The 14,628-nt window shown below is 51.3% G+C and overlaps 1 protein-coding gene across 1 annotated transcript in view; it reads right to left on the minus strand.

The window, feature by feature from the left end:
• The window catches only part of VIPR1 (vasoactive intestinal peptide receptor 1), a 182,186-nt gene extending 168,088 nt beyond the window's left edge, over window positions 1-14,098 (minus strand). The window contains exon 1 of the mRNA XM_083186663.1: window positions 13,859-14,098. Within this exon, the coding sequence (XP_083042789.1) occupies window positions 13,859-13,909 (51 nt within the window). The 5' untranslated portion in view covers window positions 13,910-14,098. The remainder of the gene's footprint in view (window positions 1-13,858) is intronic.
• Window positions 14,099-14,628: the final 530 nt, after the last annotated feature.

Here is a 14,628-nt window from a genome sequence, read left to right on the forward strand (position 1 = left end):
ACTGTCTGCAGATTCCACACTGTCCAGCTGTCCTCATGGAACCTGCTGAAAATGACCCATCAAAAATGGCAGCCACCTTGGAGGAGACATACAGTATGTTAGAAGTCCTAATGGACCTTTATCTTCTGTCAGAGTAGCGCAGCGCGTACAGAGATACCCGGAAGTGCCGGATACCGGGAACACTGGCAAGCTGTACGCACCTGTCCAATGGCAACGAGCAGGTAACCCCATAGCCACGAGTATGTATCCTGGAACAAGATTGTAACCCCTGGCAATGAGCATGAAACACCTGGCAACAAGCGTGAAACACCAGGCAACAAGCGTGAAACACCGGACAATGAGCATGTAAGCCTCGGCAACAAGCATGAAACACCTAGCAACGAGAGTTAAACACCGGACAATGAGCATGTAAGCCTCGGCAACAAGCATGAAACACCTAGCAACGAGAGTGAAACACCAGACAATGAGCATGTAAGCCTCGGCAACAAGCATGAAACACCTAGAAATGAGCCTGAAACACCAGACAATGAGCATGTAAGCCTCGGCAACAGGCATGAAACACCTAGTAACGAGCGTGAAACATCTGACAATGAGCATGTAAGGCTCGGCAACAACATAAAAAGCTTACAATGAGCGTGAAACACCTGACAATGAGCATGTAAGCCTCGGCAACAAGCATGAAACACCTAGCAATGAAAGTGAAACACCTGACAATGAGCATGTAAGCCTCGGCAACAAGCATGAAACACCTAGAAATGAGCATGTAAGCCTCGCCAACAAGCATGAAACACCTAGCAATGAGCGTGAAACACCTGACAATGAGCATGTAAGCCTCGCCAACAAGCATGAAACACCTAGCAATGAGCGTGAAACACCTGACAATCAGCATGTAAGCCTCTGCAACAAGTATGAAACATTTTGCAGCAAGCATTAAGATAAAGTACCAGTCAATCAGCTCCTAACGGGTATGGATCATTGGAATGAACTAGGTTGGCAAGCATTAGGTTGACACCACTAGGTCGACACGCAGGAAGGTTGACATGCAGGAAGGTCGACATGACTGAAGGTCGACAGGGTCATTAGGTCGACATGGGGAAGGTCGACAGTCAAAAGGTCGACATGGGGTTTTTCTACATTTTGTCCCGAATGTCAACACAGTTGACATGGACACTGAACCATAGCACCGCCTCCTCGCGCATGGCTCGCTGCACTCGGCACACTATTGTATTCTCCCACCACGCCCTAGTAGCATGAAATACCGCCTGTCAGGACATGTTGAGTTGAAAAAAACCATGTCGACCTTTTGACTGTCGACCTTCCCCATGTCGACCTAATGCTTGTGTCGACCCAATGACCATGTCAACCTAACCCATGTCTACCCTTAGTCATGTCGACTTTCCTGCATGTTGACCTTCAGTCATGTCGACCTAGTGGTGTCAACCAAATGCTTGTCGACTTAGTGACCATGGTGTCATTTGTTTGAAAAGTGACAGGAGCTGATTGGTTGGAACTTTGGGTGATTGGGGGCAGTAACCCAGCATTCTCTGGGAGTGGCCCAGAACACACAGCGTTCCCTGGCCGTTGGGAGGGAGGGGCCAGTGACGCCATCAGCTGCCTGTGCGCACATCCCCAGTGATCACCTAATTACACTGATTACCAGGTAAGTGTGTTCCAGCCTGAGTAACCAATATTGTCCCTTAAATACAGATGTAGCCACGAAGGCGTACTATGGCGTAAGCATGTAATTACACTGCTCCACTAGTCGTACAGTGCCGGGAATAGATACAGTACAGTATGTGCAGCGCCATCGCCATTCACAGACCGCCTTCGCTTCCACTTTTTTAATTAATGATGCTTGAACTATATTACTTACAATATATTACTGTACTGCATTTAACATACAGTAACATACAGTGAAGTAGTTCTTGATCTATAATACTATACAGCATTTAACATACGTTAACATACAGTTACATACAGTGAAGTAGTTCTCTAACTATATTTCTGTACTGTTTTTAACATACAGTAAAGTAGTTCTTGGACTATTGCACTGTACTGCATTTAACATACAGTAACATACAGTAAAGTAGTTCTTGGATTATATTACAGTACTGCATTTAACATACAATATTGTAGTTCTCGGACTATATTTCTGTACTGCATTTAACATACAGTAACATACAGTGAAGTAGCTCTAGAACTATATTACTGTACTGTTTTTAACATACAGTAACGTAGTTCTTGGACTATAATACTGTACTGCATTTAACATACAATACTGTAATTCTTGGACTATATTACTGTACTGCATTCAACATACAATACTGTAGTTCTTGGACTGTATTACTGTACTGCATTTAACATACAATACTGTATTTCTTGGACTATATTACTGTACTGCATTTGATAGACATCACACATGCACACTGGTGATTTTCAAAAGCGACATCTGGTGGATAAACGTAAGCATTACACTCATCGCAAAGCCAAATGCCACGCTAGCCATGTTGCGCAAAGCTGAAACAAAGCCATCAGACCGCAATAGGCAGGATAGATAGCTAGCTACATCTGTATATTGGCCTGTGGCCCCCGTCGCATAATGTGTATGGGGCTTAAAGGATAAATGAGGAACATCCGTGATCTGTAGCCGACTTCAGCAGCATTGGGAAGCCCTAGCAAGCTTCAGTGTCCCTTTTAAGAAGCAAAGTGATGATGTCACAGTGAACTCAGAGCTCAGAGAGGCAGTCCAAAGACTCTCTGCAAACTACATCCTGCTACATAACTGTGGTTACCATGGCAGTCACATGACACTGGAAAATCTGAATAATTATCAATCATTAACCGGCAATCAGCGCCGGTGACTCTGCTTCTGGGTTGGGACCCCCGGGAGTCACTCTGCACATGTGCAGTGACATCACTGCTGCAAGGGGCTCTGGGAGGGATCTAATTGAATCCCTTTCAGTGCACAATGAGGAAAAAGCCCATAGGATTCTATAGGGTTTCGCCAACTACTCTCAGCAACGGGAATGCGACCAAATCCTGAACACGGACATTTACCCTTTAGTTAGAACATCCCACCCACAAACAGCTCCAGGATATTGGCAGGATCTATTCCTTCCTTTAATTGGGCACTTCCCTGCAAGCTGCTGCAGTCAGATATCAGGATAATTACATACAGGACTGAAGATGACGCAATAACTGTATATTACAACGGCGGAGGCCATCCGGCTGCAGACTGGTCTTGTAAGTGGTTTGGGAAGAATGCAGCGTCCACGCTGTATAACTATGTACATTACACACTGCAGCCTATAAACCGGCGTGTGTCAACATCCATCCCTGCAGAGCGCTGCGCGGTATACAGAGTGTGTACAGGAGTCCGGGCACCCTGCAGAGCGCTGAGCAGTATACAGAGAGTGTACAGGAGTCCGGGCACCCTGCAGAGCGCAGCACAGTATACAGAGAGTGTACAGGAGTCCTGGCACCCTGCAGAGCGCGGCACAGTATACAGAGAGTGTACAGGAGTCCGGGCACCCTGCAGAGCGCGGCACAGTATACAGAGAGTGTACAGGAGTCCTGGCACCCTGCAGAGCGCTGCGCAGTATACAGAGAGTGTACAGGAGTCCGGGCACCCTGCAGAGCGCTGAGCAGTATACAGAGAGTGTACAGGAGTCCGGGCACCCTGCAGAGCGCGGCACAGTATACAGAGAGTGTACAGGAGTCCGGGCACCCTGCAGAGCGCTGCGCGGTATACAGAGTGTGTACAGGAGTCCGGGCACCCTGCAGAGCGCTGAGCAGTATACAGAGAGTGTACAGGAGTCCGGGCACCCTGCAGAGCGCAGCACAGTATACAGAGAGTGTACAGGAGTCCTGCACTCTGCAGAACGCAGCACAGTATACAGAGAGTGTACAGGAGTCCGGGCACCCAGCAGAACGCAGCACAGTATACAGAGAGTGAACAGGAGTCCGGGCACCCTGCAGAGCGCGGCACAGTATACAGAGAGTGAACAGGAGTCCGGGCACCCTGCAGAGTGCTGCGCAGTATACAGAGAGTGTACAGGAGTCCGGGCACCCTGCAGAGCGCTGCGCAGTATACAGAGAGTGTACAGGAGACCTGCACCCTGCAGAGTGCTGCACAGTATACAGAGTGTACAGGAGACCTGGCACCCTGCAGAGCGCTGCGCAATATACAGAGAGTGTACAGGAGTCGGGCACCCTGCAGAGCGCTGCGCAATATACAGAGAGTGTACAGGAGTCCTGGCACCCTGCAGAGCGCAGCACAGTATACAAAGAGTGTACAGGAGTCGGGCACCCTGCAGAGCACTATGCAGTATACATAGAGTGTACAGGAGTCTGGGCACCCTGCAGAGCGCTGTGCAGTATACAGAGAGTGTACAGGAGACCTGGCACCCTGCAGAGCGCAGCACAGTATACAAAGAGTGTACAAGAGTCCGGGCACCCTGCAGAGCACTGCGCAGTATACAGAGAGTGTACAGGAGTCCGGGCACCCTGCAGAGCACTGCGCAGTATACAGAGAGTGTACAGGAGTCCTGGCACCCTGCAGAGCGCTGCGCAGTATACAGAGAGTGTACAGGAGTCCTGGCACCCTGCAGAGCGCTGTGCGGTATACAGAGAGTGTACAGGAGTCCTGGCACCCTGCAGAGCGCTGTGCAGTATACGGAGAGTGTACAGGAGTCCTGGCACCCTGCAGAGCGCTGTGCAGCATACAGAGAGTGTACAGGAGTCCGGGCACCCTGCAGAGCACAGCGCAGTATACAGAGAGTGTACAGGAGTCCAGGCACCCTGCAGAGCGCGGCACAGTATACAGAGAGTGTACAGGAGTCCGGGCACCCTGCAGAGCGCGGCACAGTATACAGAGAGTGTACAGGAGACCTGGCACCCTGCAGAGCGCTGTGTAGTATACAGAGAGTATACAGGAGTCCTGGCACCCTGCAGAGCGCTGTGTAGTATATAGAGAGTGTACAGAAGACCTGGCACCCTGCAGAGCGCTGTGTAGTATACAGAGAGTGTACAGGAGTCCGGGCACCCTGCAGAGCGCTGAGCGATATACAGAGAGTGTACAGGAGACCTGGCACCCTGCAGAGCGCTGTGTAGTATACAGAGAGTGTACAGGAGTCCTGGCACCCTGCAGAGCGCTGTGTAGTATACGGAGAGTGTACAGGAGTCCGGGCACCCTGCAGAGCGCTGCGCAGTATACAGAGAGTGTACAGGAGTCCGGGCACCCTGCAGAGCACAGCGCAGTATACAGAGAGTGTACAGGAGACATGCACCCTGCAGAGCGTGGCACAGTATACAGAGAGTGTACAGGAGTCCGGGCACCCTGCAGAGCACTGTGCAGTATACAGAGAGTATCCAGGAGACCTGGCACCCTGCAGAGCGCTGTGCAGTATACAGAGAGTGTACAGGAGTCCGGGCACCCTGTAGAGCGCTGTGTAGTATACAGAGAATGCACAGGAGTCCTGGCACCCTGCAGAGCGCTGTGTAGTATACAGAGAGTGTACAAGACACCTGGCACCCTGCAGAGTGCGGCACAGTATACAGAGAGTGTACAGGAGTCCGGGCACCCTGCAGAGCACTGTGCAGTACACAGACAGTGTACAGAAGACCTGGCACCCTGAAGAGCGCTGCGCAGTATACAGAGAGTGTACAGGAGTCCGGGCACCCTGCAGAGCGCTGTGCAGTATACAGAGAGTGTACAGGAGACCTGGCACCCTGAAGAGCGCTGCGCAGTATACAGAGAGTGAACAGGAGTCCTGGCACCCTGCAGAGCGCTGTGCAGTATACAGAGAGTGTACAGGAGACCTGGCACAATGAAGAGCGCTGCGCAGTATACAGAGAGTGTACAGGAGTCCGGGCATCCTGCAGAGCGCTGTGCAGTATACAGAGAGTGTACAGGAGTCCCGGCACCCTGCAGAGCGCAGCATAGTATACAGAGAGTGTACAGGAGACCTGGCACCCTGCAGAGCACTGCGCAGTATACAGAGAGTGTACAGGAGTCCTGGCACCCTGCAGAGTGCTGCGCAGTATACAGAGAGTTTACAGGAGTCCTGGCACCCTGCAGAGCGCTGCACAGTATACAGAGAGTGTACAGGAGACCTGGCACCATGCAGAGCGCTGCGCAGTATACAGAGAGTGTACAGGAGACCTGGCACCCTGCAGAGCGCTGTGTAGTATACAGAGAGTGTACAGGATTCCTGGCACCCTGCAGAGCGCGGCACAGTATACAGAGAGTGTACAGGAGTCCTGGCACCCTGCAGAGCGTGGCACAGTATACAGAGAGTGTACAGGAGACCTGGCACCCTGCAGAACGCAGCACAGTATACAGAGAGTGTACAGGAGTCCGGGCACCCTGCAGAGCGTGGCGCAGTATACAGAGTGTACAGGAGTCCCGGCACCCAGCAGAGCACTGCGCAGTATACAGAGAGTGTACAGGAGTCCTGGCACCCTGCAGAGCACTGCGCAGTATACAGAGAGTGTACAGGAGACCTGGCACCCTGCAGAGCGTGGCACAGTATACAGAGAGTGTACAGGAGTCCTGGCACCCTGCAGAGCGCTGCGCAGTATACAGAGAGTGTACAGGAGACCTGGCACCCTGCAGAGCGCTGCGCAGTATATAGAGAGTGTACAGGAGACCTGGCACCCTGCAGAGCGCGGCACAGTATACAGAGAGTGCACAGGAGTCCGGGCACCCTGCAGAGCGCTGCGCAGTATACAGAGAGTGTACAGGAGTCCTGGCACCCTGCAGAGCGCTGCGCAGTATACAGAGAGTGTACAGGAGTCCTGGCACCCTGCAGAGCGCGGCGCAGTATACAGAGAGTGTACAGGAGTCCGGGCACCCTGCAGAGCGTGGCGCAGTATACAGAGAGTGTACAGGAGACCTGGCACCCTGCAGAGCGCGGCACAGTATACAGAGAGTGTACAGGAGTCCGGGCACCCAGCAGAGCGCGGCGCAGTATACAGAGAGTGTACAGGAGACCTGGCGCCCTGCAGAGCGTGGCACAGTATACAGAGAGTGCACAGGAGTCCGGGCACCCTGCAGAGCGCTGCGCAGTATACAGAGAGTGTACAGGAGTCCTGGCACCCTGCAGAGCGCGGCGCAGTATACAGAGAGTGTACAGGAGTCCTGGCACCCTGCAGAGCGCGGCACAGTATACAGAGAGTGTACAGGAGTCCGGGCACCCTGCAGAGCGTGGCGCAGTATACAGAGAGTGTACAGGAGTCCTGGCACCCTGCAGAGCACTGCGCAGTATACAGAGAGTGTACAGGAGACCTGGCACCCTGCAGAGCGTGGCACAGTATACAGAGAGTGTACAGGAGTCCGGGCACCCTGCAGAGCGCTGTGCAGTATACAGAGAGTGTACAGGAGTCCTGGCACCCTGCAGAGCGCGGCACAGTATACAGAGAGTGTACAGGAGTCCTGGCACCCTGCAGAGCGCTGCGCAGTATACAGAGAGTGTACAGGAGACCTGGCACCCTGCAGAGCGCGGCACAGTATACAGAGAGTGCACAGGAGTCCGGGCACCCTGCAGAGCGCTGCGCAGTATACAGAGAGTGTACAGGAGACCTGGCACCCTGCAGAGCGCTGCGCAGTATACAGAGAGTGTACAGGAGACCTGGCACCCTGCAGAGCGCGGCACAGTATACAGAGAGTGCACAGGAGTCCGGGCACCCTGCAGAGCGCTGCGCAGTATACAGAGAGTGTACAGGAGTCCTGGCACCCTGCAGAGCGCGGCGCAGTATACAGAGAGTGTACAGGAGTCCTGGCACCCTGCAGAGCGCGGCACAGTATACAGAGAGTGTACAGGAGTCCGGGCACCCTGCAGAGCGTGGCGCAGTATACAGAGAGTGTACAGGAGACCTGGCACCCTGCAGAGCGCGGCACAGTATACAGAGAGTGTACAGGAGTCCGGGCACCCTGCAGAGCGCGGCGCAGTATACAGAGAGTGTACAGGAGACCTGGCATCCTGCAGAGCGTGGCACAGTATATAGAGAGTGTACAGGAGTCCGGGCACCCTGCAGAGCGCTGTGCAGTATACAGAGAGTGTACAGGAGTCCTGGCACCCTGCAGAGTGCGGCACAGTATACAGAGAGTGTACAGGAGACCTGGCACCCTGCAGAGCACAGCGCAGTATACAGAGAGTGCACAGGAGTACGGGCACCCTGCAGAGCGCTGCGCAGAATACAGAGAGTGTACAGGAGACCTGGCACCCTGCAGAGCGCTGCGCAGTATACAGAGAGTGTACAGGAGTACGGGCACCCTGCAGAGTGCTGCGCAGTATACAGAGAGTGTACAGGAGTCCGGGCACCCTGCAGAGCGCGACACAGTATACAGAGAGTGTACAGGAGTCCGGGCACCCTGCAGAGTGCTGCGCAGTATACAGAGAGTGTACAGGAGTCCTGGCACCCTGCAGAGCGCGGCACAGTATACAGAGAGTGTACAGGAGTCCGGGCACCCTGCAGAGCGCTGCGCAGTATACAGAGAGTGTACAGGAGACCTGGCATCCTGCAGAGCGTGGCACAGTATATAGAGAGTGTACAGGAGTCCGGGCACCCTGCAGAGCGCTGTGCAGTATACAGAGAGTGTACAGGAGTCCTGGCACCCTGCAGAGTGCGGCACAGTATACAGAGAGTGTACAGGAGACCTGGCACCCTGCAGAGCACAGCGCAGTATACAGAGAGTGCACAGGAGTACGGGCACCCTGCAGAGCGCTGCGCAGAATACAGAGAGTGTACAGGAGACCTGGCACCCTGCAGAGCGCTGCGCAGTATACAGAGAGTGTACAGGAGTCCGGGCACCCTGCAGAGCGCGACACAGTATACAGAGAGTGTACAGGAGTCCGGGCACCCTGCAGAGCGCTGCGCAGTATACAGAGAGTGTACAGGAGTCCTGGCACCCTGCAGAGCGCGGCACAGTATACAGAGAGTGTACAGGAGTCCGGGCACCCTGCAGAGCGCTGCGCAGTATACAGAGAGTGCACCCTGCAGGTTTACGAGACAAGAAGCTCTCAGAATCCGAATCCCGTCTGAAGTTCACGTTCCCTTTACAATATTACCCCTGACCTACAGAGCGCGGCGGCGGGTAATCTAACTAAACCCAGGCGTTATTCTGTATAACTGAATAAACAACGTGCAACACAAACACCCCCCCCCCCCCCCATCCTGAGGTAACTAGCAGGATGTCTGTGAATTAATGGGACACTGCCAGTCCAGGTGTAAAAACTCGAACCGGACAAGACCCGGAACGCCGGACTGGACATCAAACTCTGCATTCCGGAGCTTGTAGTGTCTTCTCCAGCCTGTGATAGCTTTCACCCGGGACATGGGGAAGAGGAGATTACAGCCTCCCCGTGTGGTCCGGACCATTCCGGTTTGTGCTACATGCCCGGACCATACAGGGAGGCTTTATTCTCCCCCTCCTCCTCTCCCTGGTGACAGCTGTTATGTGATGCCCCCCCAGACAGGACACCCCCCGGACTGGACACCCCCCCCCAGACTGGACACTACAAGCTCCAGAATGACAGAAATTGATGAATGGAGCCTGTCCGGTCCGGCATTCCGGGGGTCCTGTCCGGGTACGGTTTTTACCCATACCCAGTTTTAAGGCTGTCCAGGCTTGAGCAGAGTTGGTTGAATCATAACGACTGAAGCACTTATTGAGTGACATATGCTCATCCTGGAAATCCTAAAAACTGGACTGTCCTGGGTACATTTATTACAAGGCTTTAAAAATGAAAACCGGTTGCCAATTAAACGTAGACCTGTTGCTTGTGTCAACTGTTGACCTAGTCGACATTTTGTCAGCGCCGACATAGTGCGAGGTGTAGGACCTAGACATTGTCTGTGAGCTGATCCACACCGAGTAACCCTTTGAGTGTCAAAATCTCTGAGAGATGTTCAAAATGTCCACTAAAAATCCCAGCGTCGATCACATTTGTTATATAAATTCAAATAAAAAAGTGTAAAAAAAAGATTATATTTCCTATATAAGGGAACATTACAGGTCATTATGATGTATAATCACTGAAAGGGTTAAAGATTCCATTGCTCTGACATGGTAACCCACCTCCTCCTTCCCGAGTACCTGCCTGTGTCCGGTGATAGGATTCACGTGATGTGATTGCGTTCTGCAATGCGATTCTGGGCGCAGTTATCACTCCCAGATTGCATTGCAAATGTGCAAACGCCATCAATGATAATTGGGCCCCAAAGTGCAGTGAAAAGGGGAACGGATATTGGGCCTGATTCTGGTTCACTTGCAAAAGCAAATTCTCTCTCTTATGGACAAAACCATGCTGCTCTGCAGGTGGGGCAGAAGTAAATGTGCAGAGAGAGTTACATTTGGGAGTTATTTTGTTTCTGTGCAGGGTAAATACTGGCTGCATTATTCTTATACTGCAATATAGATATCAGTTTGAAGCACAAACCTCACCCAAATCTAACTCTCTCTGCACATGTTACATCTGCCCCACCTGAATGGTTCTGTCCATTAGAGAAAGAATTTGCTTTTGAAAGTGAACCAGAATCAGGCCCATTGTCCATCTGCTTATTGCAGACCTATACAGTACGACCATCCATGTACACAGTCTTTATTTGCAAGAGAGCTAGCAATCAATCTACACTGTAGGAAAGAAGTGCTGGGGTTTCAGAGACAGAAATCAGGCGTAAAACAACGCCGCTGTTGTACAGTATGCTGCAGGACCCAGGAGCTTGCAATCAAACATCTGGTGAAAGAATGGTTACTATTAGTTGGGTTGGTGCAATAATCTGCTGGCGGGCGTTCTGCTCATCTGCGCGGCACCAGGGTGCCCGCCATCGCCCTGAAAGCAGCTTTGTGCAATTAGAGGACACCTGTTCCTAGAAAGCATTTCACCATTTCAGAGCAACAAGTGCCGGGGTCCCCCCCAAAGTGTCCGCTTGTTTTCCAGCTTGAGCAGAAGGCAGCAGCGAGTTCCTAGAGATGACAGATGCTATCACCTCCTCTGCTGCAGGGGCCCCTGGCAGGTACCTCCCCAATGCCTATCGGAGGAGCTGGCTGAGCAGAGAGATAACGCTCAGCATCACCCAGCAGAAGGCTCCCGGCTGATAAACACAGCGGCTGGCTGCCAGAGATACTGAGCCGTGGACCCCCTGACCCTGGGTATGGCAGGGGGAAAACACCAGTGGGTTGTGCAACATAGGGCACGCACTAGAGCAGGGGGTCACCCGGCAGGTGCTCAGGTGCATTCATTACTCATTGACACATTTTAAAAGATCCACAGATGGAGCTAATTATTTCACTTGTGATTCTGTGTGGAGACCTGGAAAACATGCTCCGTGTGGGGTCCTGGGGACTGAGTTTGAGAACCTGTGCACTAGAGATATACAGCAACTTGTCCACTCCACAGCAGTGCAATAATCCACCCAGAGATCACAGGGGTATCTGAGGGACAATAAATGCTGCCAGCTCCAGGCTTTCTGGGCATTGCACCCACAGGAGGGGTGCGGGCAGGGGGAAGACTGGCACCTGGGCAAAGCCATATAAAGGGGTAACACAGGGTATGGTTACAGGTGCCAAGTGCTCACTCATATTACTGGATATGCCAACCATAGACGTGGATAGTGGCAGCACAGATATTGGGGTACCCACAGAGCTGGCTCCTATGCCAGCAATCATTTCATCCTCAGTATCCCAGCCAGCAAACAGGACTAACGAGACGGTGAGCAAGTATGCTGAGCCTTGTAGTTCCACAACAGCTGGCTGGCTACCTCCAATATAAGCTGTCCGTGTAGATAACATGAGTCAGAGTATTTGTCTTGCAGGTGAGAGCTGGCAGCAGACCACATGCCACCCAGCAAGCAGAGGAAGAACGGGCAACACTGCCCTGTCACTGGAAGGTGCCAGCAGTCATACCCTTCACTGTCAGGGCTAGCAGCTGGCATCACCATCCTGCATTCACCTATTACACTGTAACAGTAACATTCCCAGCGGTGCCACAGAGAAGTCACATACTGGCATCAGAGTAACAAATATTGGTAACAGAATAACACATACTGGTAACAGAGTAACACATACTGGTAACAGAGTAACACATACTGGCATCAGAGTAACACATATTGGTAACAGAGTAACACATACTGGTAACAGAGTAACACATACTGGTAACAGAGTAACACATACTGGCATCAGAGTAACACATACTGGTAACAGAATAACACATACTGGTAACATAGTAACACATACTGGCATCAGAGTAACAAATATTGGTAACATAGTAACACATACTGGCAATAGAGTAACACATACTGGTAACAGAGCAACACATAATGGCAACAGAGTAACACATACAAGGAACAGAGTAACACATACTGGCATCAGAGTAACACATACTGGCAGCAGAGTAACACATACTGGCATCAGAGTAACACATACTGGCATCAGAGTAACACATACTGGCATCAGAGTAACGCATACTGGTATTATAGTAACACATACTGGCATCAGAGTAACACATACTGGCATCAGAGTAACACATACTGGTATTAGAGTAACACATACTGGTATTAGAGTAACACATACTGGTATTAGAGTAACACATACTGGAACCAGAGTAACACATACTGGCATCAGAGTAACGCATACTGGTATTATAGTAACACATACTGGCAGCAGAGTAACACATACTGGCAGCAGAGTAACACATACTGGCAGCAGAGTAACACATACCGGTATTAGAGTAACACACACTGGTATTAGAGTAACACATACTGGAACCAGAGTAACACATACTGGCATCAGAGTAACACATACTGGTATTAGAGTAACACATACTGGCACCATTGAAACATATACTGGTATTATAGTAACACATACTGGCATCAGAGTAACACATACTTGCATCAGAGTAACACATACTGGTATTATAGTAACACATACTGGCATCAGAGTAACACATACTGGTATTATAGTAACACATACTTGCATCAGAGTAACACATACTGGTATTATAGTAACACATACTTGCATCAGAGCAACACATACTGGTATTATAGTTACACATACTTGCATCAGAGTAACACATACTGGTATTAGAGTAACACATACTGGCATCAGAGTAACACATACTGGTATTAGAGTAACACATACTGGCATCAGAGTAACACATACTGGCATCAGAGTAACGCATACTGACAGCAGAGTAACACATACTGGTATTAGAGTAACACATACAGGTATTAGAGTAACACATACTGGTATTAGAGTAACACATGCTGGCAGCAGAGTAACACATACTGGTATTAGAGTAACACATACAGGTATTAGAGTAACACATACTGGCATTAGAGTAACACATACTGGCATCAGAGTAACACATACTGGCATCAGAGTAACACATGCTGGCAGCAGAGTAACACATACTGGCATCAGAGTAACACATGCTGGCAGCAGAGTAACACATACTGGTATTAGAGTAACACATACTGGCATCAGAGTAACACATACTGGTATTAGAGTAACACATACTGGCATCAGAGTAACAGACACTGGCACCAGAGTAACACATACTGGTATTATAGTAACACACACTGGCATCAGAGTAACAGACACTGGCACCAGAGTAACACATACTGGTATTATAGTAACACACACTGGCATCAGAGTAACAGACACTGGCATCATAGTACCACCTACTGTACTGCTATTATAGTAACACACACTGGCACCAGAATGACACCAGAATTTACACTTGCACCAGAGTAACAGGCACTGGCATGAGAGTAACAGACACTGGCACTAGAGTAACAGACACTGGCACCAGAGTAACACATGTTGGCATCAGAGTGCCCACACCTGGCTACTTACAGGGGTGATGAGGCAGCAGAGGAGGGCGAGCAGGGGGGTCGCACAGCCCATGTCTGACCAGAAGTTGCGCAGCTCTGTCCTCACGGAGCAATGTGCAATCCTTCCTCACTGAGCCATGCAACAGCAGAGCACTGTCCCACTGAGCCACCTGCAGCTGCTGTGCGGAGTATGCGGGCAGGGTCCCGATGCTGCACACAAGCTGCCTGCAGTAACACTAGTCCGCAGCCAGGCTGCTGCCCATCACACTGCAACTCTCAGTGCTAAAGTCACCGGCGCCAGAGACCAATCCCGGGGCTGGGAGCTGCAGCCTATGGGAGCGGGACAGGGGCAGGTCTGTGTGCTGGGGGTGGGGGGGGGTAGACCTTCTTCAGGCAGCAGCTAGCTACTACTATACGCGGAGATCTGCTGCCGGCATCTGCGGGGTCCCTGCTGTCCCTCTGATGTGCAGTGTGTGGGGTGATACTAACTGTATGTGCAGTGCACAGTGTGGGGAAGATGTGTACAATGCAGGGTGTGATGTGTACAATGCAGGGTGTGATGTGTGCAGTGCACAGTGTGGGGGGTGATATGTGTGTAGTGCACAGTGTGGGGAGTGATGTGTGCAGTGCGGGGTTGTGATGTGTGCAGTGCGCAGTGTGGGAATGTGATGAGCAATGCACAGTGTGGGGGAGATGTGTGCAGTGCACGGGTGTGGTATGGGGCTCCAACAGGGGGGCGAGCGCAAAGCTCACTGAGGGCTCTCTATGCTCGCCACAGGTTCTATTCTCCCT

Source organism: Crinia signifera, chromosome 5 (genome assembly GCF_055691185.1).
Source record: "Crinia signifera chromosome 5, ASM5569118v1, whole genome shotgun sequence".
NCBI lineage: Eukaryota > Metazoa > Chordata > Amphibia > Anura > Myobatrachidae > Crinia > Crinia signifera.